This window comes from Nerophis ophidion, linkage group LG07 (assembly GCF_033978795.1).
Source record: "Nerophis ophidion isolate RoL-2023_Sa linkage group LG07, RoL_Noph_v1.0, whole genome shotgun sequence".
In the NCBI taxonomy this organism is placed as follows: Eukaryota; Metazoa; Chordata; class Actinopteri; order Syngnathiformes; family Syngnathidae; genus Nerophis; species Nerophis ophidion.
The window spans coordinates 21,789,943-21,817,869 of record NC_084617.1 but is presented as its reverse complement, the minus strand read 5'-3'; the positions used below and the strand labels follow the sequence as shown (position 1 = coordinate 21,817,869).

The 27,927-nt window shown below is 38.6% G+C and overlaps 2 protein-coding genes across 3 annotated transcripts; one reads left to right on the top strand and one right to left on the bottom strand.

The window, feature by feature from the left end:
- Nucleotides 1–384: 384 nt before the first annotated feature.
- ift70 (intraflagellar transport 70) lies at nucleotides 385–19,714 on the top strand. 2 transcript variants are annotated; one of them, XM_061905648.1, is made up of 19 exons: nucleotides 385–612; nucleotides 3,769–3,834; nucleotides 5,332–5,541; nucleotides 6,625–6,681; nucleotides 6,787–6,922; nucleotides 7,037–7,141; nucleotides 7,219–7,347; nucleotides 8,533–8,582; nucleotides 8,855–9,007; nucleotides 9,082–9,147; nucleotides 10,272–10,325; nucleotides 10,409–10,474; nucleotides 12,213–12,289; nucleotides 12,441–12,648; nucleotides 14,858–14,929; nucleotides 14,998–15,101; nucleotides 15,171–15,249; nucleotides 18,521–18,650; nucleotides 18,742–19,714. In XM_061905648.1, the coding sequence occupies exons 1-19, from the start codon at nucleotides 565–567 to the stop codon at nucleotides 18,876–18,878; spliced, it is 1,947 nt and encodes a 648-aa protein (XP_061761632.1). In that variant the 5' UTR covers nucleotides 385–564; the 3' UTR covers nucleotides 18,879–19,714. The 2 variants fall into 2 exon arrangements, with proteins under 2 accessions (XP_061761632.1, XP_061761633.1); XM_061905649.1 differs by having other exon boundaries at nucleotides 18,705–19,714.
- On the bottom strand, nucleotides 18,924–27,023 carry lg07h16orf89 (linkage group 07 C16orf89 homolog). The gene is made up of 8 exons (XM_061905650.1): nucleotides 26,802–27,023; nucleotides 22,483–22,635; nucleotides 22,263–22,413; nucleotides 22,082–22,199; nucleotides 21,847–22,009; nucleotides 21,684–21,788; nucleotides 21,531–21,620; nucleotides 18,924–19,313 (listed from the first exon to the last, which is right to left on the bottom strand). The coding sequence occupies exons 1-8, from the start codon at nucleotides 26,977–26,979 to the stop codon at nucleotides 19,210–19,212; spliced, it is 1,062 nt and encodes a 353-aa protein (XP_061761634.1). The 5' UTR covers nucleotides 26,980–27,023; the 3' UTR covers nucleotides 18,924–19,209.
- Nucleotides 27,024–27,927: the final 904 nt, after the last annotated feature.

The window sequence follows — 27,927 nt, the reverse complement described above, 5'->3', positions numbered from 1 at the left end:
GTGCCCTCTTTGGGGATTGTAATAGAGATCCATGTGGATTCATGAACTTAATTCTAAACATTTCTTCACAAAAAAAAAAAAATCTTTAACATCAATAATTATGGAACATGTCCACAAAAAATCTAGCTGTCAACACTGAATATTGCATTGTTGCATTTGTTTTCACAGTGTATGAACGTAGATTCATATTTTGTTGAAGTAGTATTCAATAAATATATTTATAAAGGATTTTTGAATTGTTGCTATTTTTACAAAAAAAAATTTTAAATCTCACGTTCTCCTTGGCATACCTTCAAGTACCCCCAGGGTTACGCGTACCCCCATTTGAGAACCACTGCTATAAATAAGAAGGAAACCCATGAAGCAGCCATCTGGCAGTATCCTGAAAGGCCATTGGCCGGTGGACACGTCAGTCAAAGTTCCAACTTCCGGTCAGAGGTTGCTAGGTAACAGAAGTCGGCTTGCTGTGAACAGAGCACGGACGCTAGCTAAAGTCGCTGCTGTTTCTGAAGTTTAGGTTTATATTCGTTCGTTTTGATTCGTGAAAACTATACATTTGGAATCATGATGACAATAAAAGATGGAGAATACACAGCAACGATCTACAAACTGGTAAGAATGTCCTGTGGCAGGAGTCGTCTGCTAGTTAGCTTAGCTTAGTTTAGCAGCCGCGCTAAGTGTGCTTTGACAACCACTCAGTCTTTTAAACTGCTGCTCCAGTAATCATGTTAGAAATTAGTTATTCTTGCTCGTACACTGAGATACAATATATCAATATCCACTAAAGACACTTGATTTATTTATGTTGTGAAATTGATTGTACTAAATATAGACGATGCTCATGTAACAGGTAACATGACCGATATTTGTATGTTCGACCCCCCTCTGTGTAGCAATTTCACGTAATGCCCATCCATCCATTTTCTACCGCGTATTCCCTTTGAGGTCGCGGGGGGCGCTGGTGCCTGTCTCAGCTACAATCGGGCGGAAGGCGGGGTGCACCCTGGACAAGTTGCAACTTCATCGCAGGGCCATCACAGATAGACAGACAACACTCACATTCACAGACTAGGGCAGTGGTTCTTAACCTGGGTTCGATCGAACCCAAGGGGTTCAGTCAGTCGACCTCAGGGGTTCGACGAAGCCGCCATCGAAACCTGACTAAATAACAAGTTCAATGTGTTATTATTATAATCAAATGACAGCAATCATTTCCATGAGATTATTTTCTAATATAAGTGTTTTGGCACACACTTACAATGACAAAAAAACAATTTGTTTTTCATGAGATCTGTACAAGGTGGGGTTCGAAATAATTTGTACCCCTTTCAGATATCGCATTTAGTTCCCACTAAAACATTCACATGTTGCAAAATGAGATGTAAACGTGGGATTATGTGTGCATTCCTATAACTTTCTGTTTGTAAAACATATCTATTTTGGTATTTCTTTAATATAGTAACATCATTAAATTAAGAAAAAACATTTTATTTTTCACTAAAGAAGGGTTCGGTGAATGCGCATATGAAACTGGGTGAGTTCGGTACCTCCAACAAGGTTAAGAACCACTGCACTAGGGCCAATTTTTAGTGTTGCCAATCAACCTATCCCCAGGTGAATGTCTTTGGAAGTGGGAGGAAGCCGGAGTACCCGGAGGGAACCCACGCAGTCGCGAGGAGGACAGGCAAACCCCACACAGAAAGATCCCGAGCCCGGGATTGAACCGTAACTACTCAGGACCGCCCCAAAAATTAATAATAGCATACATTTCTATCCTCTATAAATAACCAAAATCCCTATAATTATTATTTAATTTTAGACAACTCGAAATCAGCACATGCGCACTATTATTACTTGACATATCAAACATGGCGGACTAACACCATTAATCTTGCTCCAGGGGTTTACCCTCGGAGTATACTTAGTCAACAGCCATACATGTCACACTGTATAAATAACGCCAACACTGTCGTAAACATGTGCCATATAGTGAGATCATAATAAACAACTATGACAAACACATTTCGGGAGAATATTTGCACCGCAACACAACATTCAACAGAACACATCCCAGAATTCTTCGCAGCACCAACTCTTCCGGGACGTTAGAAGTCATTTTCCCTCGCTTTCCGCCATGTGTTTAAAGGCCTACTGAAATGAGATTTTCTTATTTAAACGGGGATAGCAGGTCCATTCTATGTGTCATACTTGATCATTTCGCGATATTGCCATATTTTTGCTGAAAGGATATAGTAGAGAACATCGACGATAAAGTTCGCAACTTTTGGTCGCAAATAAAAAAGCCTTGCCTATACCGGAAGTAGCAGACGATATGCGTGTGACTTCACGGGTCGTGGCGCTCCCTACATCCTCACATTGTTTACAATCATGGCCACCACCAGCGAGAGCGATTCGGACCGAGAAAGCGACAAGTTCCTCACTAATTTGAGCGAGGTTGAAAGATTCGTGGATGAGTATAGTGAGAGTGAAGGACTAGAAAAAAAAAGACAGGGCAGTGGGAGCGATTCAGATGTTATTAGACACATTTACTAGGATAATTCTGGAAAATCCCTAATCTGCTTATTGTGTTACTAGTGTTGTAAGGAGATTATACTGTCATATCTGAAAGTCGGAGGGGTGTGGCCACGGGTGTGGTGACCGCCAGTGTCTCTGAGGGAAGCCACGTTTCTCGACGAGGCGAAGCAAAGGCAGCCGGTCGGGTCGGGCTGAGATTTTTTTCCCCCTCCTCCACGGTGGAAGCATTCCACGTTCAGGGGCGGCCGGTCAGAGGAGGCAAGACAGTCTGCAGCTGCCTCTTTGACATATGCACGATGAACAACGCAAGCTCCGCTCATGTCTACGGTTAGAGCCGACTTATTACCACAATTTTCTCATCGAAACCTGCCGGTTGACATGTGGTCGGGAACCATGTTCGCTTGACCGCTCTGTTCTATAGTAAAGCTTCACCTTCGGGAATGTAAACAAGGAAACACCGGCTGTGTTAGTGTTGCTAAAGATAGCTGCAATACACCGCTTCCCACCTACATCTTTCTTCTCTGTAGTCTCCATTATTAATTGAACAAATTGCAAAAGATTCAGCGACACAGATGTCCAGAATACTGTGTAATTATGCGATTGAAGCAGACTACTTAGAGCTGGGATCGGACTGGAAAAACAATATATCCGCTACATTTCGAGACGTCACGCGGCATCATACGCGTCATCTTACCAACATTTTCAACAGGATGCTTTGCGCGAAATTCAAAATTGCAATTTAGTAACCTAAAAAGGCTGTATTGGCATGTGTTGCAGCGTTAAGATTTCATCGTTGATATTTAAACTATCAGACTGCGTGGTCGGTAGTAGTGGGTTTCAGTAGGCCTTTAAGAACGCACTGCTGTGTTTGGAGGGAGACAGGTGTGGACAATATTGGAGACACTTGTCCCCACATTAAAGTATACAGCGAAGGAGAAAAATGTTGTTGCTTTCATTTTGACAATACAGCGTCCATCGGCTGCTGTGAGGTAACACACTGTCACTCCTGTTTTTTTATTGTTGTTGGCCAAACTGTTGTACTGAACCACAAGGGGGCGTATGCACGCATGCTTTGGAGCCCCTGCCTGGAAAGAAAATAATGTTTGCCTTGGTGCCCTAACATATCAGCCCCCCTTTAAGGCAACACTTGCCTTGACTTTCAAAAGAAAACATTTGAGGCCTATAATCAGTAAATAAATGATTGCATATTTTTAATTTAATTATGTTTTGCAGATTAAGGACAGCCAGTATGTGGAGGCCATTCACATCTTAAACAGCCAACTTCAGAAGCACACCAGGGTAAGTGTTGCTACTAGACAAAAGTCATTAAAATGTAATGACTTTTACTATATCACAATATAAGTGTTTTATATTGGTCGATATCAATAATTATTGATCTTATTTATGACCTATAGAAAATAAGGAGCAGGAGAAAAATATATTATATGTAAATGTTTGTATTTCACAATGCGGACGCTGTATCGATCCGTTGCGATGAAGAAGAAGCTGAGCCGGAAGGCAAAGCTCTCAATTTACCGGTCGATCCACGTTCCCACCCTCACCTATGGTCATGAGCTTGGGGTCATGACCAAAATGACAAGATCACGGGTACAAGCGGCCGAAATGAGTTTCTTCATGCTGGCTCTCCCTTAGAGATGGGGTAAGAAGCTCTTTCATCCGGGAGGAGCTCAAAGTAAAGCCGCTGCTCCTCCACATGGAGAGGAGCCACATGAGGAGGTTCAGGCATCTGGTCAGGATGCTTCCCGAACGCCTCCCTAGGGAAGTGTTTTGGGCAAGTCTGACCGTTAGGAAGCCACGGGGAAGACCCAGGACACGTTGGGAAGATTATGACTCCCGGCTGGACTGGGAACGCCCCGGGATCCCCCGGGAGGAGCTGGACGAAGTGGCTGGGGAGAGGGAAGTCTGGGCTTCTCTGTTTAGGCTGGTGCCCCCAAGACCTGACCTCGGATAAGCGGAAGAAGATGGCTGGGTGGATAGATGGATGGATATTTGTATTTTACATGTAACTTTCTTCTGATTATAATCCCCTTGGCTATCAGGACGGAAAGGAAATGTCAACACAACCATGGAAAACACTTAAACAACTAATTTTAAAATCACAATGAACAATTAACAATAACCTCCTAAAATGAAGGTGCGAAAATAAGAAATTCTTAGTTAAGTGTAACAAAATAGTGCAACGTGTGAAAATGTAAACATAGGAAAACCTGAGAAGAGCTATTTTCTGCAGGTTTAATGCCAGGAAGTTACAGCAGTGCTCTAAAGGGTGTGGTGGGATGGGCGCCTTACATCATTTACAGACCACATTGATTTAACTACTGTATCTTTGGAAAAATCCCAAAAAACACCATACTGTCCAGGTGACTTCCTGTTTTATCCACAGTTTTTTTTTTTTTGACTTTCTCTTCTCACTTAATGCAAAGAATCGATGGCGCGACAACAAGATGGCGCGACCAAACATTATAGTTGACACTGTTACCTGATTGGCTGTTAGCATATCACTCCTATTGATCAGTGATCACTTCCTGCGTCGCTCGGTTACCAGCGAGCGAGGGCCTTTTTTTAATGCAATTAACCTTGCTTTCCAACTTCCGCTTTCTCCCAACAAGGAATACAAAAAATTATCAATCACATTTTTTTATTGCTATTGATTAGGTGTCTATCACAATATATATTGATATCGTTTTATCACCCAGTCCAACATTAAATTGTCAAATTGTCGTAATGAAAATGTGTTCTTTTGTTCATTCCTGTTTTTCCCTACATGTCTTTCAGTCCAGAGCTGCTCTGTCTCTGCTGGGCTTCTGCTACTATCACATCCAGGACTTCAGCAGTGCTGCAGAGTGCTATGAACAGCTTACTCAGCTGCACCCTGAGGTGGAGGAGTATAAGGTGTACTACGCACAAAGCTTGTACAAAGCAGGGTCGTACGCTGATGCCACCAAGGCCTCCTTCGCACTGGACACAGCCACCAGTCATATTAAGGTCCAGTCATTTCTTCTTATCTTACACATTAGTTCAACAAGGACACGCTAGACCTGGGGTGTCCAAAGTGGGTTCCGCGAAACATTCTAAAAATACATTTAAAATAAAAAAAACATTGATAACTTGAATAAAAGAGAAAACAGCTGAAATGTCAACTCTAATAACACAATCAATCAATCAAATCAATGTTTATTTATATAGCCCTGAATAACAAGTGTCTCAAAGGGCTGCACAAGCCACAACAACATCCTCTGTTCAGATCCCACATCAGGGCAAGGGAAAAACTCAACCTAGTGGGATGGCAAGGAAAGACCTTGGAGAGGACCGCAGATGCACAATAACTATTTAAAGCTGCCATTGTAAAAAAAAAAAAAAAAAAAAAGAATCAAAATCAATGCTGTTATTAGAAATTTTTGACCTTTTCAAGCCGCAAATTACTTCATATCAAATATTCCACTTAAACATATCGCACATTTTGTGTTTGCCATTTTAAAAACAAAGTTTTCTTTGACAAACATTTTTTAAAAATTATTAAAACAAATAGATCTGAGGTTGTTCTAGAGAATTTATGTGTTCTAAATAAAATAAAAAATGGATGACCAATTTTTTAAGTTCTTATGAGTGGAACTTTTTGGATCTCCAAGAATTATAGTAGGACTTTTTTTTTCACTCGTTTCTAAAAAAATAATAATAATAAATCAGTTGTGTTATGAATATTTGACCTATTTTAAGACTTCAATTACTTCACACGAAATATAACATTTTAAAACATTTGGGGAGAATAATTTTGCAAAATTTGTATAGGCTGTTTTTTGGCAACAAAGGCATACAACATAAAATACATAAAGTTGATCTATAAGTTGAATAATGAATATATGTATGATATATTTTCTGCAATGCTTCTTGGTCCCCAAGGCCAAAGTTGAAAGGAGTTTAAAAAAAAAAAAAAGTATATATATAGTATTGATTTTGAAAATGAAAAATATCAAGCCCCTCCAGGCTTTAATTTTCTAGTGGGTGGCACTTGGTGGAAAAAGTTTGGATACCCCAGCGAAGTGTTCATTGTCTGACTTTCCTCCACAGATGATCAAGCTGCAGGCCTCCATCAAATATTTTGAGGAGAATTATTCTGCTGCCAAGGTGCCATGCTCATATTCATAGATTGTTGACGTATTCATGTTTCGTATGTATATGCCTGTGTAGAACGGTTCACATTTGAAGCACTGAAGTGTTCCATGTGTGCAGTCTCTGGTGGAGCAGCTACCCCAGGAGGACCCAGACTATGTCTACAACATGGGCTGCCTACTCTATCAAGACGCCAATTATGAGGACGCCTGCAAGAAGTTCACGTCGGCCATGCAGGTGCTGGGATACGTACCTGGTAATCACACTACACACACACACACACTGATTTGACAGTTGGCCGCTGTTCCACGACTTGATAAACTCTTTTTATTTTTTTATTTTTTTTTCTTCTGTCTTCTTTTCCTGTCAGCGCTGTCGTACAACGTCGCGCTGTGTTACTACAGAATGAGCAACTACGCCCAGGCGCTCAAGTACATTGGCGAGATCATCGAGCGAGGCATCAGGGAACACCCAGGTAAAAAGATGATGTTGCTGGAGCACAAATCCTACATGCTGCAACTTCATCTTAATGACGACCTTTCGCCGTACCAGAGCTGAGTGTGGGCCTGACGACAGAGGGTATCGATGTGCGCAGTGTGGGCAACACGCTTGTGCTGCATCAGACCGCCCTCATCGAAGCTTTCAACCTCAAAGCTGCCATCGAATACCAGCTGAAGAAACGTAAGCACTTCACTCACTTGCTCAGTCAACCAACAGTCACATGACTGTCATCAGCAGCAGGAAAAAGTTCTGGAAACATCAGCACAAGCTATACAAGGGGTGTCCAAAGTGTGGCCCGGGGGCGATTTGCTGCCCACAGCTAATTGAAAAAAATACATTAAAAAAATGTTTTAAAAAATAAACAAGTGGAATAATAGCGCGAACAGATTAAATGTAACGAGGAAAAGTTGTAATGTCAACTGTAATAATGCAATAAGTCTTTAAAGCTGTCATTGCTACAAAAATAATAATGAATCAATGTTGTTGTTATTGACCAAGTCAAGGCTTCACATCAAGTATTCAACTTTGAACATTTTTGGAGGGAAATTATTGCATATTTTGTGTGTTTGCCATATAATAGGTGTTCTTTGACAAAAAACGGCACAAGACAAACAAGTAAAAAACAACAACATTAAAACATAATAAAAGCATATACTGGATGAATAGATCTTAAAGTTGTTGAAAGTAAATAGGAAATAGGATTTTAGTGGGGGTTTCTAAACTGTCGTTGCTCAAAAAATATAATAAAGTAAAAAAATCAATGTTATGAAATATTGACTTATTTAAGGCTTCAATTATTTTACATCAAATATTCCGCATTGAAAATTTTGGGGGGAAAATATTGCATATTGTGTTGTTTTTGTGTGTATATATGTGTGTGTATATATATATATATATATATATATATATACGCATATATATATATACGCATATATATATATATACATACATATGTATGTATATGTGTGTATAAATGTATGTATATGTGTTTATATATATATATATACATATATATATTTGTATATGTGTATATATTTTCATATATATATTTACATATATGTGTATATATATATATATATATGTATATGTATATGTATTTGTATATATGTATATTGTAATGGTTTTGAAAATGAAAAATATCAATTTTACAGTGGAAAAATGTTTGGACACACCTGTTCTATACACTTTGATTGACAGATGGAAGCTTTCTATCAAACCCTTTGCACATTGAATAGCCTTTCATGGGGGAACCTTAAGGCAGCATTTTACACCTCTCAATATGCTAAATATTTTTGAATGTATGCTTATTTTTTCAATCATTCCCTTGTGAATAAATGTATTGACTACTGAAATGTTAATTTACAGTGAAAGGCGCTCAAGAGGCTTTGACAGACATGCCGCCACGATCAGAGGAGGTAACCACTAATTGTCCTCTCACTTTTCAATGTGTCCTCTGTCCTAATTATCCTCTCAATAAGGTGTACAACCACTGCCCTCTAGTGGAATGTATTATAAACTGCATGCAGCCAATTCAAGTTTCCTTTTTATTTGTCATAATCTTGTATGTATAGTTTCTGGGGTGGTCACATGACTTGACTGAGGAGCTGACATCCATGTACCATAAGATGGAAAATCTCAAATGAAGCTTTACGAGTACATATATTTCTAAAGATGGGCTGTCATGCAGGAGCTGGACACAGTGACGCTGCACAATCAGGCTCTGCTCAACATGGACTCCAAGCCATCGCAAGGTTTTGAGAAGTTGGCCTTCCTGCTTCAGCAACCGTCCTTCCCTCCCGTCACTTTTGGAAACTTGCTTCTGCTCTACTGCAAACATGAGGTGCGTCTTTACTCAAGAGTTAAGACATCAAAACACTGGTGGACGTAATCCCACTCTGCCTCTTCCCTTGGCAGTATTTTGACCTAGCAGCCGACGTCCTGGCAGAAAACGCCCACCTCACCTACAAATTGCTCTCTCCAGTAAGACACGTGCCTCACATGAAACCAAGTGGTGTTTTAGTAAACAAAACACACCCTACAGCAGGGGTGTCCAAACTTGTTGACTTGGGGCCGCATTGGGCTAAAAGCATTTGTTCAAGGGCCAAAAGCAGACTGCTTGTAAAGTAACTATATATATATATATATATATATATATATATATATACATATATACATGTGTATATATACATATACAAATATATGTATATAAATATGTCTTTGTATGTATGTGTATATATATATATACATATATACATATACAAATATATGTATATAAATATGTCTTTGTATGTATGTATATATATATATTCATAATATATACAAACACACGTGTATATACAGATATATATTTGTGTGTGTTCATATTATATCAATATAATGGATATATAATTAATAATTAATATATTTGGAAATTAGGAGTCTGTGAAAGTTCAACCTTTACCTTTACCTTAAAGTTTTGTAATTGATCAGAAATATCAAGCAGCTAAAATGCGGCAAACATGAATAAGTGGTTCTCAAATCTCTGTGAAGCGCTTTCAGTGTCGACAAAAACGCTACATAAATCTAATACATTGTTTTTATTATTATTAAGTGTGAAGAGTGTTTTGCATTTTTCCTATCATGCTTTGTAATGTATTTATATAGGTGTATAATTTGGAATTTTGTATGGGCATTTTTTTATAATGTCCACAGAGTTTGGTGAGCAGGTTGTGTTATGTGTGACCATGTCTGTTGAAATGTTGTGCTAGTTAAGTTTATTTATTTTTCTCTTTCTTTTTTTTGCACTATGACTAGGGAAAGTTGTTTGCATTTGGTCATAAAGTAAATGCTGCGCACACTCCCATTCATGGCATAATTAAAGGTCATTGACTTGAATTTCTCACACTCTCCTCTAGATGGCAACATAATAGCAGTATCAAAATTGGCAGACTATTAAAATGGGTGCAATCTCTCTGAGGATAAAATTAATTACAACTCATGATGTCTCGCGGGCCAAATTGATTATGTTGACAGGCCGCATTTGGCTTGTGGACCCTAGTTTGGACACCCCTGCCCTCCAGTGTGTATTTGTTGTTTACATTTCTTGTGATTTTTGCTTTTTGTAGTATGAATATGAGTTTCTAGATGCCTTGTTGACCTGCCAGACTGCACCGGAGGAGGTACAGTAACATAACACACTGCAAGTGCATCTTGCTTCTATTACACATGTAAAATCATGTGTACGTGTGTGTGTGTTTGACAGGCATTCAGAAAGTTTGATGACATGATCGGCAAAATGACCGAGAAGTTACGCAAGCTGGCCAAGCAGGTTGTCTGCATCCTTTCCATCAGCCTTAGAAGACGTTTTTTTGTCTTTATTATGAAGTAAATTTAGCCACATAACTCAATTTACGAACTTTATTAGTTCTTGAACATGGTGTGTCAATTGCAAAGTTCGAATGATGAAGCAGTGTTCCCTATAAAAAAAATGTAAACATGAATAATTAGTTCTAGCCTCAACAAAAGTCCCTATTTTAGTAAAATAATGCACACTTAGAAGACAATAGTATGTATATATAGTAGGGTTGTCAAATTATTATTTCTTTTTGAATCAGATTAATCTCATTTTGGAATTTGGATTTATTATGATTAATCACAGGTGATTACTCACATTACCTCACTATTTCTACACAAATGCATTTTATTATGAGAATGTCATCCAAGAACATATTCAAAAGTTTTATTTGAATTCATGTCATTCATTTGCACAACACTTGGTAACAGTTTTCATCTAAAGTTCTTTCAGGCTATATTTTGGAGTGAAATTTGCCAGCTAGCACACCACTCAGAATTTCCTCAATAATTTTTCTACTTTCGTATGCATTGGTCTAATCCCTGATTTAACGGAGCTTTTACGGTCAAACTAAAATGCAATATTTATTTAAGTGTGTTCATGATTAATGTGATCTTTTTCTGTGGTTATTCACATCAGTTAACGCTTTAATTTGGATCTATATATATCAATATATATATATATATATATGTATGTAAATATATACATATATACATATATATATATACACAGACACACATTGTGTGTGTGTGTGTAATGTGTATGTACATACAAACAAATTATATATTACATACACACACTTGTGTGTGTGTTTATATATATATATATATATATATGTGTGTGTATGTATACTTGTGTGTGTATATATATATATATATTTCTGTATATATGAAAGTACAGTATTTATGTATAAATAACAGTGTACATATGTATGTATGTATATATATATATATATATATACATATATATATATATATATATATAAAGTATATAATTGTAATATGTACAATATAAAATAACAAGGGGTTAATGGATCAACAATCACTTCATTATCAAAATAACACGACAAGCTAAATGCGCGCACGCACACACACACACACACACAACAGTCCCTTTGGTGTGCTCAAAAACGTTAACAACCATGCTGCTACGATAATTTAAAAAAAAAAGTTCAATACAATTTACCTTACTGTCTGCGAATGTCAAGCAGAGAGAGGAGGTCATAGGTTAGAGGGGAAATGTGTGGGTTCTCTCTCCTCTCTAAGTTTAAGTCCACAGTGATTCCCTCTTTCTTTCCAGGCTGGTTTGTTGCCTATTTTGACCCATATTCCATCCATCCATTTTGTACCGCTTATTCCCTTTGGGGTCACGGGTGGGCTGGTGCCTATCTCAGCTACAATCGGGCGGAAGGCGGGGTACACCCTGGACAAGTCGCCATCTCATCGCAGATTTTGACCCATATTGCGAAAGCAAAATAGACAAAACTTTGAAAATAGTGAGAAAGGAAACACATGCTGCAGCACTGAGGAGCACTAATGGACTGCGTAAACAGAATGTGACGTAGGGCCGCTCACCATGTGTCCTGTAAAATGAATAAAAGAAGCATCCGTACACGGAGACATGGTTCGCACACAGAGGCATATTTGGCGCAGTCTCAAGTCTCAGTCTCTTATTTTAATTTCTGTCAATGAGACTTGTTTGATGCGGATTTCAGCTGCAGGATGCCAAAGCAGTCCGTGACGATGAAGGACAGAAGAAAGCCCTGCATGAGTACGACACAATGCAGGAGAAGTGAGAACACACACATTGCTTGAAAGTCTAGGGTAGCATTCAAAGCACATTCTCTTCTTCTGTGCTAACCGTTAAATATATAAAAAAGAGGCATTCTTGCAAGGATTGTATGCACCTCCGCCCATCTTGACGACCTTGCTCCTCTGCCAAGGTACATTGTGGTGCTGATGGCCCAGGCCAAGATCTACTGGAACCGGGAGAACTTCCAGATGGTGGAGAAAATTTTCCAGAAGTCCATGGAGGTGTGCAACGAGGACGACACGTGGAAGCTGAACGTGGCCCATGTGCTATTCATGCAGAACAAGTACAAGGAGGCCATCAGCTTCTACGAGCCCATCGTCAAGAAGCACTATGACAAAGTGAGTGACACTGAGCAATGTGAGTGGAGCTGAGAGGGGCGCGGCGTCGGCTGACACGTTGCCTTTGTGTACAGGTGGAGCAGTGTAGTGTGCAGGAGTGTCTGTGCACGTTCAAACCTTCGGTAAAATAGACTTAACAGCTTTGCGGTGCATTTTTGTGTTTCTTTTTTCTTTCCTGTAGGGATGTCCAAAGTGCGGCACGGAGCTAATTTTTTACGGGCCACGGCACGTTTTAAAAATACATTTGAAAAAAAGTAGAATAAAAGAGAAAACAGGTCAAATGTAACAAATAAAAGTTACAATGTCAACTCTAATAACACAATACCTCTTTAAAACTGTCATATTTAAAAAAAAATGATAATGAATAAATCCATGTCGTTATGAAATATTGATATAAAATAAATATATTCAATTATCCATCCATTTTCTACTGCTTGACCCTCTCAGGGTTGCAGGAGATTATTTCACAACAAATATTACACTTCGAAACCATTTTTTGGAGAAAGTATTACATATTTTGTGTTTGTCATATTCAAAACAGTTTTCTTATGTCAAAAAGGGCACAAAATAAACAAACAAAAAAAAATATTTCAAAAATTAAAACTTATAAACGATGGATAGATCTGAAGTTGATCGAGAGATTTAAGTGTTGAAAGCAAAACAAAATGTATGACTTATTTTTAACACTTTTATGAGTGGAGCCCTTATAAATTCCTAAAAAATTCATTTTTTTGTTTTTTTTGTTTTAAATCTCTTTGCTCAAAAAATAATAATAATAAATTTAAATCAATGGTGTTATGAAATATTGACCAAGAAGTGTCTTTTCATGTTGTCCTCCCCAGTTTCGATTCCTAAATGGATGTCATAAGTGCATCAACTTGTCGGAATACCTACTCAGACTTGTTCTGTGCATGTGAGATGCATCATTTATGATCAAGAACAAACTTAGAGGGAACAAGAAAATGAACAAGCAGCAGAACACTCGATGATGTTAGCATAGGGACACACGACAGTGATTACAGCACCGCTATAAATAGTTTGCCTACATTGGCGCTTATAATAACAAAATCTCCAAAACTTGGCTAATATTAAAATCAAGAAATGTAAATAAAGTATTGTTGGTGGGATTTGAATGGTTATTCTTTGGGTTTTATGGGCGAAATAGAAGAGCTCCTGTTGGCTGCGCTGTAAGCGAACTTTTATTTTCAAGTTAGACTGTATTTAAAAGATCAATCTGTTGTGATTGTGAACAATAGGCAACCCCCCCCCCAAATAAGCGCAGTTCCCCTTTAAAGAAATTTCCTGTATGACATTCAGACTACCAAATTGCATTTGCATCCAAAATTGGTGTATTTCTTTGTATACATTTTATTTATGCAAGCAAATAATAACCTGTGATTAATCATGATTAATCCTAGGTCAAGTGTGTAATTATTCGGATCAAAATAATTAATTGTTGACAAATCTGCCCAAATCTGCGGATTTTTTTTTACTTTAGAAAAGAGAAGTGTGGGGATGCCTTATTTGTATTTGGCTTTATATATGTCTGGGTAAAATGTTATTAACCAGAACAGTTTTCTTTTAAGTAATATGAAAATTTATCAGAGATGTTTATTTATTTTATGGAGGAATGTAGTTAATCATAGAACTGGCATCCTATGTTATTAAAAATGTTTGGAATTTTAATCGACAATTGTTTTAAATCGAAAATCTATTCTGAATCGATTATTACCCCCAAGAATCGAATCAAATTGTGCAGTGCTCTACCCTAAGATTCACAGCCATCATATATATATATATATATATATATATATATATATATATATATATATATATATATATATATATATATATGTATGTATGTATGTATATATATATATATATATATATATATATATATATATATATATATATATATATACTGTATTGTATTGTATTGGCTCTGCAAATAAAAAATATGAGAAAATGGCCCCTGCATGCTTTATATTTTCAGTGTGCAGCCTTCCGTGGAAAAAGTTTGAACACCCCCCGCTTTACTGTTTGCAGTGTTACTTTTGTGTCTCCTGGAAAATCCTGTAATGTTACAAAGGCAAAAGTAATGGTTGCGACCATTTAAGGAGTTTTCACATACGTTAACAAGATGGCAGAGTATAGCCATTCCTGCAGATGAAAATTGGCTAATGATCCATGAAAATGTGTGTTGTTGCAGATCTTGGATGTCAGCGCCGTGGTCCTGGCTAACCTGTGTGTGTCCTACATCATGACCAGCCAGAATGAAGATGTACTTAGAATGCAGGACTATTGAATGAGACGGTCTTACATTATCTTCACGTTCTCCTGCTCCTCCAGGCTGAGGAGCTGATGAGGAAGATCGAGAAAGAAGAGGAGCAGATCTCCTATGTCGACCCAGATAAGAAAGTCTTCCACCTCTGCATCGTCAACATGGTGATCGGGTGAGTTCAGCAGTCAATCTCACACCAAACTGTGTTTTTTATGTGTATTTATTTGGTTTTCATTTTCAGCACGTTGTACTGCGCCAAAGGCCACTATGATTTTGGCATTTCTCGTGTCATCAAGAGCTTGGAGCCTTACAACAAGAAGGTTGGCTTTTTGAATTATCTGTTACTACTTGGGTTAAAGTGTCCCTTGTTTATCGCAGCTAATTGCAGGCCTGAGCCACCTGACCACGGCGAACAAATTGCAGCAAAGTACGATTATTAGTATAAATTTAAAATAATTAATAGTTAAAGCCTACAAATCTGTTTACTACCTTATAAACATTTTTAAACCTAATAAGAGATTTGTAAAAATTAAATAACAGTCATATAGTCACCTTTACACTAACCCCATAAAGTAGCCTTGAGCCAATGGTTGTCACCCGGCCACTACAACATATCCACTAAGTGGAAATACTTAATCACATCCTGAATGATTCCTCTAAGTTAGAACTGGGCTTCCATGTACTGAAACCACAGGCGTAGATTTTTCTGCAAAAACTTGGTAAACTTGACACTCACAGGTACGACCATTAGCCATGTTGTTAGCATTGTTTGTCTCATAATTCAAGACAAGATAATGTCTTGTTCAGCTGATGATGTCGAAGATAAAGTACATCAACATAGTTCATCTCCTCTTATCATCACCCAGACTGCTGCTGATAGCTGATAGCAGTGTTGTTAGCGTCAGATGTGTGCCTGTACTGTTGCTTCTCTTCTTTTGATATTGGTCATGTCAATGTCTCACTAATGTGAAGATGTGCTATTGATGAGGCAGGGGTTGAACATGGAGTGTATCGAAAAGATGTTCTGCAAAAAGTCAGTCAAATTTGTTGACTTGGGGAAGATAGCACGCCAAGATTAGCCTCTGTGTTGTTAGCATTGTTCAACTTTAACCAGGAAATGGAAGTCCTTTTTGGTGATTAACTTTATCAATCGCCACGCTGTAATATTACAAAATATGACAAATGCTGCCCTGTAATAATAGGGTGTCTCTGGGATCTTAAAAAGTCTTAAATCCAACATTTTGAATTTAAGGCCTTAAAATGTCTAAAATTCTCCTAAAATCTTATAAAAGGTCTTAAATACGATTTTGAAATGTCTGGAAAAAATCTATTTACAGTCCTATTTTTATGCATAAACTTCAGTCTGGCTTTTAAATGTTCAATTTTTGAGGACGCTATAATGTGACCCCAAAACGGATCTAAACTAGGCAACCTGTGCTACCTGGTCAGAATTAATCACGCACGGCCTGATGTGCTGTACGGACGCACCGATGCGTTGTTACAGCTTACTTTACAATACCACAATTAGTTTACAAAAGAGTTTTATGGTGTATTTAGTTAGTTTAGCCATTTTGTTTCCTATGTGAAACAAAAGTGAATTATTTCATATACTTACAATTCATCCTGGCCCTCTGATTTTCCTTTGTCTTTGTACTTTTTTGTCCGTATGGATATGAAGTGGTCTTAAATTATATTCATTATGGTCTTAAAAAAGTCTTAAAAAGTCCTACATTTGACGTCTTGAAACCTGCAGAAACCCTGAATAACCCAAATACATACTTGAAGGGGAACTGCACCTTTTTTTGGAATTTTGCCTATCGTTCACAATCATTACCAGAGGCAAAAAGACAAAAGGTTTTTGGTTTGTTTTGCATTCTATCATATAAAAATTGTCTCGTTCTTGGTGGCCAGCAACAAAGCAAATACGAGCAATCATTTCTACCTCTAAACCACTTTGAAAATGCATTCAAAAACCATCAATAATAGTTCATTTACGTTCCGTAAACTGTATAATAACCAAGCTGTAGCGACATTGTTATTTTAAGAGCCAACACGGAGGAACTTTTTCTAGCGTACTAACACATCGGAATAGTTTGGTACTAGCCGTAAAAGCTAACTACGGCAAGGGGATAAATTAGCTTCTAAGTCAGCACGAAGCGCGTTTGAGTATGTATTGCCCAACACGATGTGATTGTCAATAATCTTTATTGACTGAAAAAACATAAATAATCATATAACAGTATCTGTAAAGTATTAGCCCACATTTCATGTTTTGTTTGTACACAGCTAGCCAGACAGCATATGTAGTGTACTGTACGGTGATGTGCTGTATGTATTATGAACTATAGTATAGTTACTTACTCAATGGTGAAGCTGGCGGGGGACGTTTCCAGTTGATTTTGGCACTCCAATAATTCGGCATAGCCTGGTTCAAAATTTCGTCTGCTCCAACCTTTCACCCTCTTTCTTCTTCATGCTGGCTTCTAGAAGCAGCAGTTCATCCTCTGTATATTCAGCTTCAAAAAGATAAGGTTGCAAATCCTCATTTGTCTAAAAACAGTTGTCTGTTACCAAGTCTTTCATGATTAGAAAACATACTTGCGTGTTTGTTTGTGGAAGTAGGAACACGCAGTTGATGCCAGAAGACGAATGTGCGCTGCTATGGAAACGGAAATAAATGTGCCAGAGAAGGAAGTCCTGCTGTTAATTAAAATCAATAAAACACAGTCAATACTGTTTATGTTACGTAATGTTTTGAACATGTCTGTTCCTACATTATATATAGATTTGACTGTGTTCTTGTCCCTCATAATGGATTGTGCACGATAGGCAAAATTCCAAAAAAGTGCAGTTCCCCTTTAATTTTAAGAGGACCTATTACGCAAGACCAACTTTTCTTACCTATGGGTACCTGCTTTTGTGCATTTGGCATCGCCATGAGTCCCAATAATGTGAAATCAAAAAATGGCGACTTGGTGGAGATATTTATAAAACAATCTTGCCTTCCTTCATACTTTCTCCTCACAACCTGTTTTGGATTTCTCCAATTTGTGACATTTTTCCTTAGTGTGATATCAGCGGACATCTATATATTGTTAAGGTTTACTTGTAGATCTTTGCAGGAGTCCGCCGCTGTAGTCAAAATAAGTCCCTTCTTTTTCGCTATCCGCTTGTGGGCCAGCTTGGCTTGTACATGCACATGCATGCAATGCTGTTGCCATATTTAATACAAAGTAGCGTATAGTTCTAACTTATATCTGTCAGTAGACTACATATGGAAGCGCTAAAAAGTACAACATTGCTGACTAGGAGAAGACGCTGTTAAAGTGGAGGCACGTATAAAACGGCACATCCTGAAGAGACTGTCAGAAAGCGACTTGAAGGCGGTTTCTAAAACAGTTGAAAAAAATAATAGAATGTAGTTGTAGAAAAAACATTATAAATGACCCATTTTAACAATTAATTTAAATACAGGGAATATGCTTTCATAAACCTGGATGTAGTGAAGCATGATGTGGGACGACTGTAGACCCAGGAACAGTAGGCCCAGCTCCTGCCAGTGATTAAGCAGTCAGTCCTTGTTGTGTGTAGCTGGGGACCGACACGTGGTTCTACGCCAAGCGCTGTTTCCTGTCCCTGCTGGAGAACATGTCCAAACACATCATCACGCTGAAGGGTGCCGTGGTGCAGGAGTGCATTCAGTTCCTGGAGAACTGTGAAGGTGAGTCTCTCACAACAAACTTGTTAGTGTGCAAGGATTCATTGAGGAAGCCAGATGTTTGCTCTTCATTGCGGCGTTCTGTCCGCATCAGAATACGGCAGGGAGGTGCCCGCCATCATCGAGCAGCCTCTGGAGGAGTCCCGCGTTCAAATGGGCAAGAACACGGTCACCTATGAAGCCCGGCTCCTCAAGGCCCTCTTCCACAAAGTCACCAGCTGGAACGAGTGACGTCACCGAGGCCTACAGCCTGGATTTAAACACCAGAGACACACGCACGTTCATTTATTTATTTGGGATGTTATGTTTTTACATACATTCATGGTTCATACTTGACACAAAGCCTGCCAAACTCCTAAAACACTTAAGTGCTTCACATATAAAAACAGGCAGTTTATTTGTTTTTCTACTCCACATTGCAGAGGACTCCATGAAGAACTACATGGGAACTGTTGTCTGTGAAGATGTACGATTCAGTTCTCGGTCTGCCAGGAAGAATGTTTCCATTTTGGGCCAGAGAGACCACCTCATGCCCAGCATGGCTGTGAGGGACCAGAGAGGTTCACGACAGGGGCCTCTTGGTTATGTCCTGCTCTGCCAGGTAGTAGTTTAAATATCCTCCCAGGGCGCCCACCGCCACAGCGGTCATGTGACTGGAGCAGCCGTCTGAAGGCAGAAACAAAAAATTAATATCAGAAGAATAGTACACAGGGTTTTTGTTTTTTTTTTCAAAATAAAATTACCTGTCGTCAAAAGGTGTTGTGTCGGCATTAATATATAATTCTTTAATGTTATCATTATTACACTAGAGCAGCTGTCAAACCTGTTTTCATTGAGGGCCGAATCACAGTTTTGGCTGCCCTCAGACGGCCATTTGTAAGATTAAAAAATACATGAATATACATTTATAAGAGTTTTCCTCATTATATTACGAAATGTATTATATTTTTTTTACATTCACTGTAATGAAAACAGGAAGCTAAGTCGCCAGGATTTTACGGTAACATTTACAATGATTTTTACAGCATGTCACAGTAAAAATTTAACAATAAAATCTACAGATGTTTTATGGTGTATTACTGTAAATGTAAAAATGGTCCCACGGGTTTTTTTCCCCATAATATGGCAACTCAGCAACCAGTTGTTTTTACTGTAAAATCTATTGCTGTCTTTACAGTGTACAATTTGATGGATTACTTGCTTGGGAATCATGAGTCACACAGTTATTTATTGTTAAATATTTTGATTTGAATGAATAAAACTATAATGTATGCTAATATAATTATTTATTGCATTATTAGATAATAATAATAATAAAGGTTCAAAATACTTTTTTTTTTTTACTGCTGTCAAATGATAACTTTTTTTTAATCATTAATCACAGTTTTGAATTTGGAATAATCTTTACTAATCACTGATTTTTTTCTCGCCTGCATAATTTCAGTTAACTTAAATCTGACGCAGGCATTGACCGTATAACAACCAGATAACCATCCGCGGTTACGGTAAATGAGCATGTACGGTCAAAATAAATTGCATTGATTAAGCTGCATACTGACAGTGCATCTGAAAGTATTCAGAGCGCTTGACTTTTTCCACATTTTTTTTATGTTGCAGCCTCATTCCAAAATTTAATAAATTAATTTTAGTCCTTAAGATTCTGCATGCAATACCCCATAATGACAATGCAAAAAAGTTTCAGATTTTTTGGCAAATTTGTCAAAAAATAAAAAACAAATAAATCACTTGTATTCACAGCCTTTGTTCAATATTTTGTTGATGCAGCTTTGGCAGAAATTACAGCATCAAGTCTTTTTGAATACTACACCACAAGCTTGGCACACCTACTTTTCGGTAGTTTCGCCCATCCCACACCTTTCAAGCTCCATCAGGTTGGATGGGAAGTGTTGGTTTTCCTCCAGGATGTCTCTACATTGCTGCATTCATCTTTCCCTCTATCCTGATTAGTCTACCAGTTCCTGCCGCTCTAAACCATCCCCACAGCAAGATGCTGCCCCTACCATGCTTCCCTGTAGGAGTGTTACTTGCCTGGTTTCCTCCAAACATGACGCTTGGCTTTCACGCCAAAGATATCGATCTTTGTCTTATCAGACCAGAGAATTTTATTTCTCATGGTCTAAGAAGCTTTCAGTTGCAATGTGGCAAACTATTTGGGAAGAAATATCTTCTGTCTGGACACTCTGCCTTATAGGCCTGATTGGTGGTTTGCTACAGAGATGGTTCTCCTCTCTCCACAGAGGAATGCTGTAGCTCTGACAGATTGACCATCAGGTTCTTGGTCACCTCCCTGACTAAGCCCCTTCTCGCCCGATCGCTCACTTTAGACAGCCAGCCAGCTATGGGAAGAGTCCTGGTGGTTCCAAACTTCTTTTATTTACAGATACGGAGGCCACTGTGATCATTGGGACCTCCAAGGCAGTGCCTCGAGACAATCCTGTCTGTAGGTCTACATAAAATGTCATGCTTGGTTTGTGCTCTGCCATGCACTGTCCAGTGTGAAGGTGTGTGCCTTTCCAAATCATGTCCAACCAACTGAATTTACCACAGGTGGACTCCAATTAAGGATGATCGGTTCAAACAGGATGCAACTGAGCTCACTTTTGAGCTCCATCGTGTCATGTCATTTTAGTTTTAAATTTTGGATAAATTTACACAAAATCTCTAAAAAAAAAGTTTTCATGTTGTCATTAATGGGTATTGTGTGTATAATTTTGAGGACAAAATAAATTTTTGTGATTATATGCAAGTTAACTTTTTGATTTTTCAAAATACAACTACTTCCCGTCAAAAGCAGTTGTGTCTGCAATAACTTTCTCTTTCAGTTTCTTCCTGGCAGTGACTAACAATCCAGTTCAAACCCACCAGGCAGTATCTTCTCCCTCCTCTTCACTCGGTGGTGAGGCTGCAGCTGCTCCAGCAGCTCGTCTCCGATTATCTGAGAGATGACGCTCCCTGAGGACATAAATTGGGCTTAAGTATGACACGACAACATAGTAACGTCAGGTGGTGACTCACTATCGCGCCCAAAGCAGCCCAGTTCGCCATCCTGCAGGCGCAAGATGTGCTGCAGCCAGTCGGCTTTGTAGAAGTCGGAGAAGCCGGCCAATCCACAGATGAGGACTGGGAACGTGGAGCAGGTCAGAGAACGTGGACCATAAGTGATGGGAAAAAAACTCACTGTTCTCGATGAAGATGTCGACCGTCTGCTGGGTCAATCCGTCCGAGATGATGTCCTGGTTGGTCTTCATCATGTTGGAGCAGAAGATTTTCCGGTAGTTGAGTTCCGTCATGTTGGTCCGGGATGCTCGCATGTCGCCCTTCAGCAGGTTGGAGCAGCCGTTCTGGGATCGACAGGCAAAAAACCCTGATAGGACGACGAGAAGGTTTCTTCTTTGTGCTTCGTGTGGACTCACCATCTTCCCGATTATGAAGTAGAGCAGCTGGTGGGACAGCGAGTAGTAAGGGCAGCCGAAGCGAGTCATGGTGTCCTGACAGGGTTTGGTGACGATGCATGGAGTCCCCTTGGTTTTCCTGCAAACATCACATCACTTTGTCTCCTCCATCATGGGAGTCCCGCCCCCTTTTTGCTCCTACCAGGTGCCCAGCAGCAGTGTCAGACACTTGTCGCTGAGCTGCTCGTCGTAACACTCGCTGGTGTTGGCCGAGGGGTACACCAGGCTGGGGTCTGTGGTGTTCCACTCCTGAGGAACTTGCCAGAACGTCCAGGTGAGGAGAGGCTCAAACTCTGCAGGAACAAAACGAGACATTTGGGTTGACTTTCCTTGTTTTTATAGTTTGGGCTCCAGAGCTTCACCTCGGTAATATGTGGGGTCGTTCTGCTGCAGGGCGGCGATGGCGTTGTCGAAGCTTCGGTCCAGACGTTTGACCAGATCCACGGAGGCCGCCCTCTGAGCCCAGCTGACCGGGTCCGAGTGAGGCCACATCCTAACCGCCTCCTTCAGTTGAGCTAGAAAACAGTGACACACACACACACACACACTGAAGTACGGGTCAGCTGGTAAAACACAATATAGATCAGTGGTTCTCAACCTTTTTTTAGCGATGTACCCCCTGTGAACATGTTTTTAATTCAATTCCCCCCTAATCAGAGCAAAGCATTTTTGGTTAAAAAAAAAGAGATAAAGAAGTAAAATACAGCTCTATGTCATCAGTTTCTGATTTGTAAGAATTGTATAACTGTGCAAAATATTGCTCATTTGTAGTGGTCTTTCTTGAACTATTTGGAAAAAAAAGATATAAAAGTAACTAAAAACTTGTTGAAAAATAAACAAGTGATTCAATTATAAATAAAGATTTCTACACATAGAAGTAATCAACTTTAAAAAAATGCCCTCTTGGGGGATTGTAATAGAGATCCAACTGGATTCATGAACTTAATTCTAAACATTTCTTCACAAAAAAATAAATCTTTAACATCAATATTTATGGAACATGTCCACAAAAAAATCTAGCTGTCAACACTGAATATTGCATTCATATTTTGTTGAAGTATTATTCAATAAATATATTTATAAAGGATTTTTGAATTGTTGCTATTTTTAGAATATTTGTAAAAAATCTCATGTACCCATTGGCATACTTCCAGGTACCCCCAGGGGTACGCGTACCCCCATTTGAGAACCACTGATATAGATCACAGGTGTCAAACTTAAGGCAAGGGGGCAAGATCTGGCCCTACACATCATTTTGTGTGGCCCGGGAATAATGTGTGTGAATAAAGTGCTTCATTTGTTCTCTCAGTTTCGACAAAAAATAGCAATTTTATATTCAATTGCAGTGGTTCTCAAACTGTTTTCCCCAAGTACCACCTTGGAAAGCACTTGGCTCTCCAAGTACTGCAACAACAACCAACATTTAAATACAGTAGCCGAGTGGGCCTAAGTCGGGGGTCGGCAACCCGTGGCTCTAGAGCCACCTTCAGCGCCGTCCAAGTGGCTTCCTGGAGCTTTTTCAAAAATGGAAAAAGATGGGGGAAAAAATACATGTTTTGTTTTGATTTGGTTCTTGGAGGAGGAAAAACGTGACACAAACCGTCCTAATTGTTAGAAATCCCACTGTTTATATTAAACATGCCTCACTGATGAGAGTATTTGCAAGCGCCGTTTTGTCCTACTAATTTCGGCGGTCTTTGAACTCACCATAGTTTGTTTACGTACAACTTTCTCCGACTCTGCCACAGTAAGACGTGTTTTATGTCACCCCTCCATTGTGTCCACCAAACTTTTTATGCTGTGCATTAATGCTCAATAGTGAGCTTTGTAGATGTTATTGACTTTTTGTAGTGCTTATCAGGCATATTTGGTCAGTGCGTGACTGCAAGTTAATCGATGCTAACATGCTATTTAGATTAGCACCATTATGCCTTGTTTGTAGGTTTCACTTATGTCCTCTGTATATTTTATTTATATTTGCATGTCTCACGACACATTATCTGTATGTAATATTGGCTGCTTTTCTGACAGTTGTTTGTTTGCACGTATAGACCACAGCAAACGTTACACAGTTTGCAAAGAGTGTAATAAATCCATTCTTTAACTTGGAAAAGAAAAATCTATACCTTTGGCCATTCTAAGCCAGTAACTTCCAGGAGTTATCTCACCGTCTGAGAAGCCTTCGTTTTAATGTTTTCCAATTTTTTTTAAAGGAGTAGAATAAATATTACATTTTAACATTTCTGTCAACGAAGATTTGCATAAGCCTGCAACAAATAGTCATGTTGATAGTAGGCTAATAAAGCTAATATAGACACCCACATCATGTGTTGCCTTTATTATAACACTTATACAAGGCGTTTAATTTTGTGCAGCTCCAAACCGATTTGTTTTTTGTATTTTTGGTCCAATATGGCTCTTTTAAGATTTCGGTTTTGCAGACCCTTGGCCTAAGTATTCATTAAAAATAGCAGAAATGTTATTTGTCAAGTATATTTAATAGTTTTGGCTACTTTAACATTACAGTTTCAACAGTAACACTATGTTTGAATAAATGAAAATAAAACACTGTCCTTTAATCAAGTGATTCTTTGGCGTACCGTGAGATGGAGCCCCTACCACTGTTCTATTGCATATTTTTTAAACTCTACTGTTATCCGATTATGCAACAAGAAAATCTAAACATTTCTTTTACATCATCAAAAAAAAAAAATGCTTAAATTAGGGGTGTGCCGATACATATTTTTTAAACTCTACAGTTATCCGATTATGCAATAAGAAAATCCAAACATTTCTTTTACATCATCAGGAAAAAAAATGCTTAAATTAGGGGTGTGCCGATACAACTTTTTCACTTTCAATACAATACAGTATAGGCGCTTTGAGCATTGGACGATACCGACATGAATCTGATACGATATCAGCATGAGCACATTCTTTTATCATTTTGTAGTGTTAAATGTTAGAAAAGGCTGGATTAAGTGAAATTATACAGAAAATGTTTGAAGATGACGGATTTACGATGTTTTTAAAATGAAAGGGAGTGGTAATTTGTTTTTGGTGACACCTACTGGCTACAATCATTTATTATGTTAGGCTAATGCCCTGCTTTGCACAAGTAAATATGCTGCAGGACTGCTCGTATTTATTAAGCTTACAGTATATTGGACATATTTTAAGCAAGTCAGTATCGTATCTGGACACACCTATTTGTCACTTTGATTTATGAGTTATCCACCAGTTAAAAATATACAAGAATTATTAGAGGATTGTACATTTACATTCATATTTTCACTGTTCCAAACGGCGCTGCAAAAGTGCAAAGGTTAATATGCAAACTGTACAATTGTGAAGTGAAACATATTTATGCAGCGCTTTTTCTCTAGTGACTCAAAGCGCTTTACATAGTGAAACCCAATATCTAATTCTTACATTTAAACTAGGTGGGTAAAGTTTCTTGCCCAAGGACACAATGGCAGTGATTAGGATGGCGAAAGCAGGGATCGAACCTGCAACCCTCAAGTTGCTGGCATGGCTGTTCTACCAACCGGTATAGTTCGGTTGGTGTGTGCGACTCGTTTTTTCATAACAAGTGCAAAAGTGGTGCAAAAGTCCATTGAGGTTTTTGTGTGTAGCATTAATCCCCTCCACATTCATGACATCATACGCTCCAAACTGGGCTGTTCAGTTACGTTGTGGAATATGCAGCACACAAATACAATATGAAGAAATACTGTACTTTTTTATTCCTGACAGTCCAAATATGTGGACGCACACGTACAAGTCGGAGGATTATCTGTCCGTCGTCTCTTGGACTGCATGGTTTTGAGAAAAATCAGGAATGCAACTTTTCCCTACCAAATTGCGATTCAATTTGAGATTATTATACCCTATTTCCTTGATTTGCCGCCGGGGCACTAATTAATTCAAAACTTCTTCTCACTCCTGCGCTTACCAAAGGCATGCGGTAAAAGTAAGCATGCGCTAATTATTTTACACCCTCTTCTCACTCCGGCACTTACCAAAGGTATGCAGTAAATATTTGAGTGTGATGTAAGCTTGGACCTTAAATCCTACTGAATAGCTCTTAATCTTCTTCCCTTTATGCAATTTCAAATTACGGGTATTGAAATCAGCCTCCTCCATTTTGAAAATGATGACAGGGGAAGTGTCACTCGTGACGTCACGAGTTTGACCAGGCGGTAATACTGAGCATGCGCTAATTATTTTGCCAAGCGAGTTTGACCCGGCAGTAATTCAAGGCAGGCGCATACTATATGCCTTCCGGCAATTCAAGGAAATACGGTATTTTATACATACGTACATGTAAATATTTACACCCCTGGTGCATATGATTTATTAATCTCTTTGTGCATTTGCCACTCTTTGTGTTGTAAGCAATCTGCTCATTTCCAATATATGTTCCTGGCTTGTGTTTTACTTTTTTCACGGCACGCATCCGACTTGCAAACACGACTCGTTAAAAGAATCGTATCTTTTCCACACATTGCATCATGGCTTTTACTTGAGGTCATCCAACACTATCTGAGTGTTCCCATATGTATTACACGTGTACTACACTGATATAATCGATACATTTCTGTTTTGCAGTCCGTGCAGTGACATTGCGGGCCTGCAGGAGGACACTGCGCCACGACGACAACAAGCCCTGTGCACCCACCCTGCAGCAGGAGGAAGCCCACCACGCCGTCCAGGTTGATGTGTTCGTGCTGGCGCTCCAGGAACGACGCGCCCTTGGAGAGGCTGCCCAGCACGTCATCGATCACCTCCGCCAGCGAGCAGCCGGCGGCGGCCAACAGCGCCAGCACCGCGGCCAGCTGGAGTCGAGACGTCCGCATGTTGTGAGCTGAGCTCCGGTGACGTTTTAACGGAGGAGGGGGCGGACTCCGGAGCGGGAATGAAAAGGTGACGTCATGTACAAAAATCCCGTTTTTCCCCTGGGGAAATTAATAACATAACTAAAGTGTGAGCGTAATAATGATAATTCCACATATATGTCATCAAATTATTTTTAATTAATCAAACGCATATTTTCCTTAAATCCCACCGGAGGGCGAAAAAATAGTGACGTCAGCGACGTATGTCATGAAGAACAATTTTCACGATGTTTATGCCTACAATTAGTAAACTTTTTAGTTGTTTGACTCAATTATTTTGCGTGTTTGAATGCAAATTGGAGTTACTGTAATGGAGTGAAACTATACTGCCAAAACTCTACAAACACAAAATATTTTTAACTCACGCCCAATGACTCGCAAGTAGTAAAAAAAAACAATTTTCTTCAACTTTAAAAAATTATTAGCATGCATAAAACCAATTTTATACTGGCATAAAATGATTTGTAAATATGAAAACATGTTTCTGTAAATAAATGGTCTGCAATTGTAAAAACTATTTTCTACTATTGAAAAAACAACAGTATACAAACAAATTTCTACAATTTAAAAAATGATACGCAGGAATAAAAACAATTTTCTGCAAGTAAAAATGATTTGTAAGTATAAAAACTATTTTCTACAATTTAAGAAGTGAAACGCAAGAATAAAAACAGTTTTCTGCAAGTATAATGATTTGCAAGTATAAAAACAATTTTCTTCAATAAAGAAAAAACATTTGCTAGTATAAAACACGTTTTAATTCAACGACTCACAAGTATAACACAATTTTCTTTAATTAAAAATACAATTCGCAAGCGTAAAACCATAAAATTATTTGCATGTATAAAAATAACTTTCAATTAAACGATTTGCAAGTATATAAACAACTTTCTGCAAGTAAAAAATGGT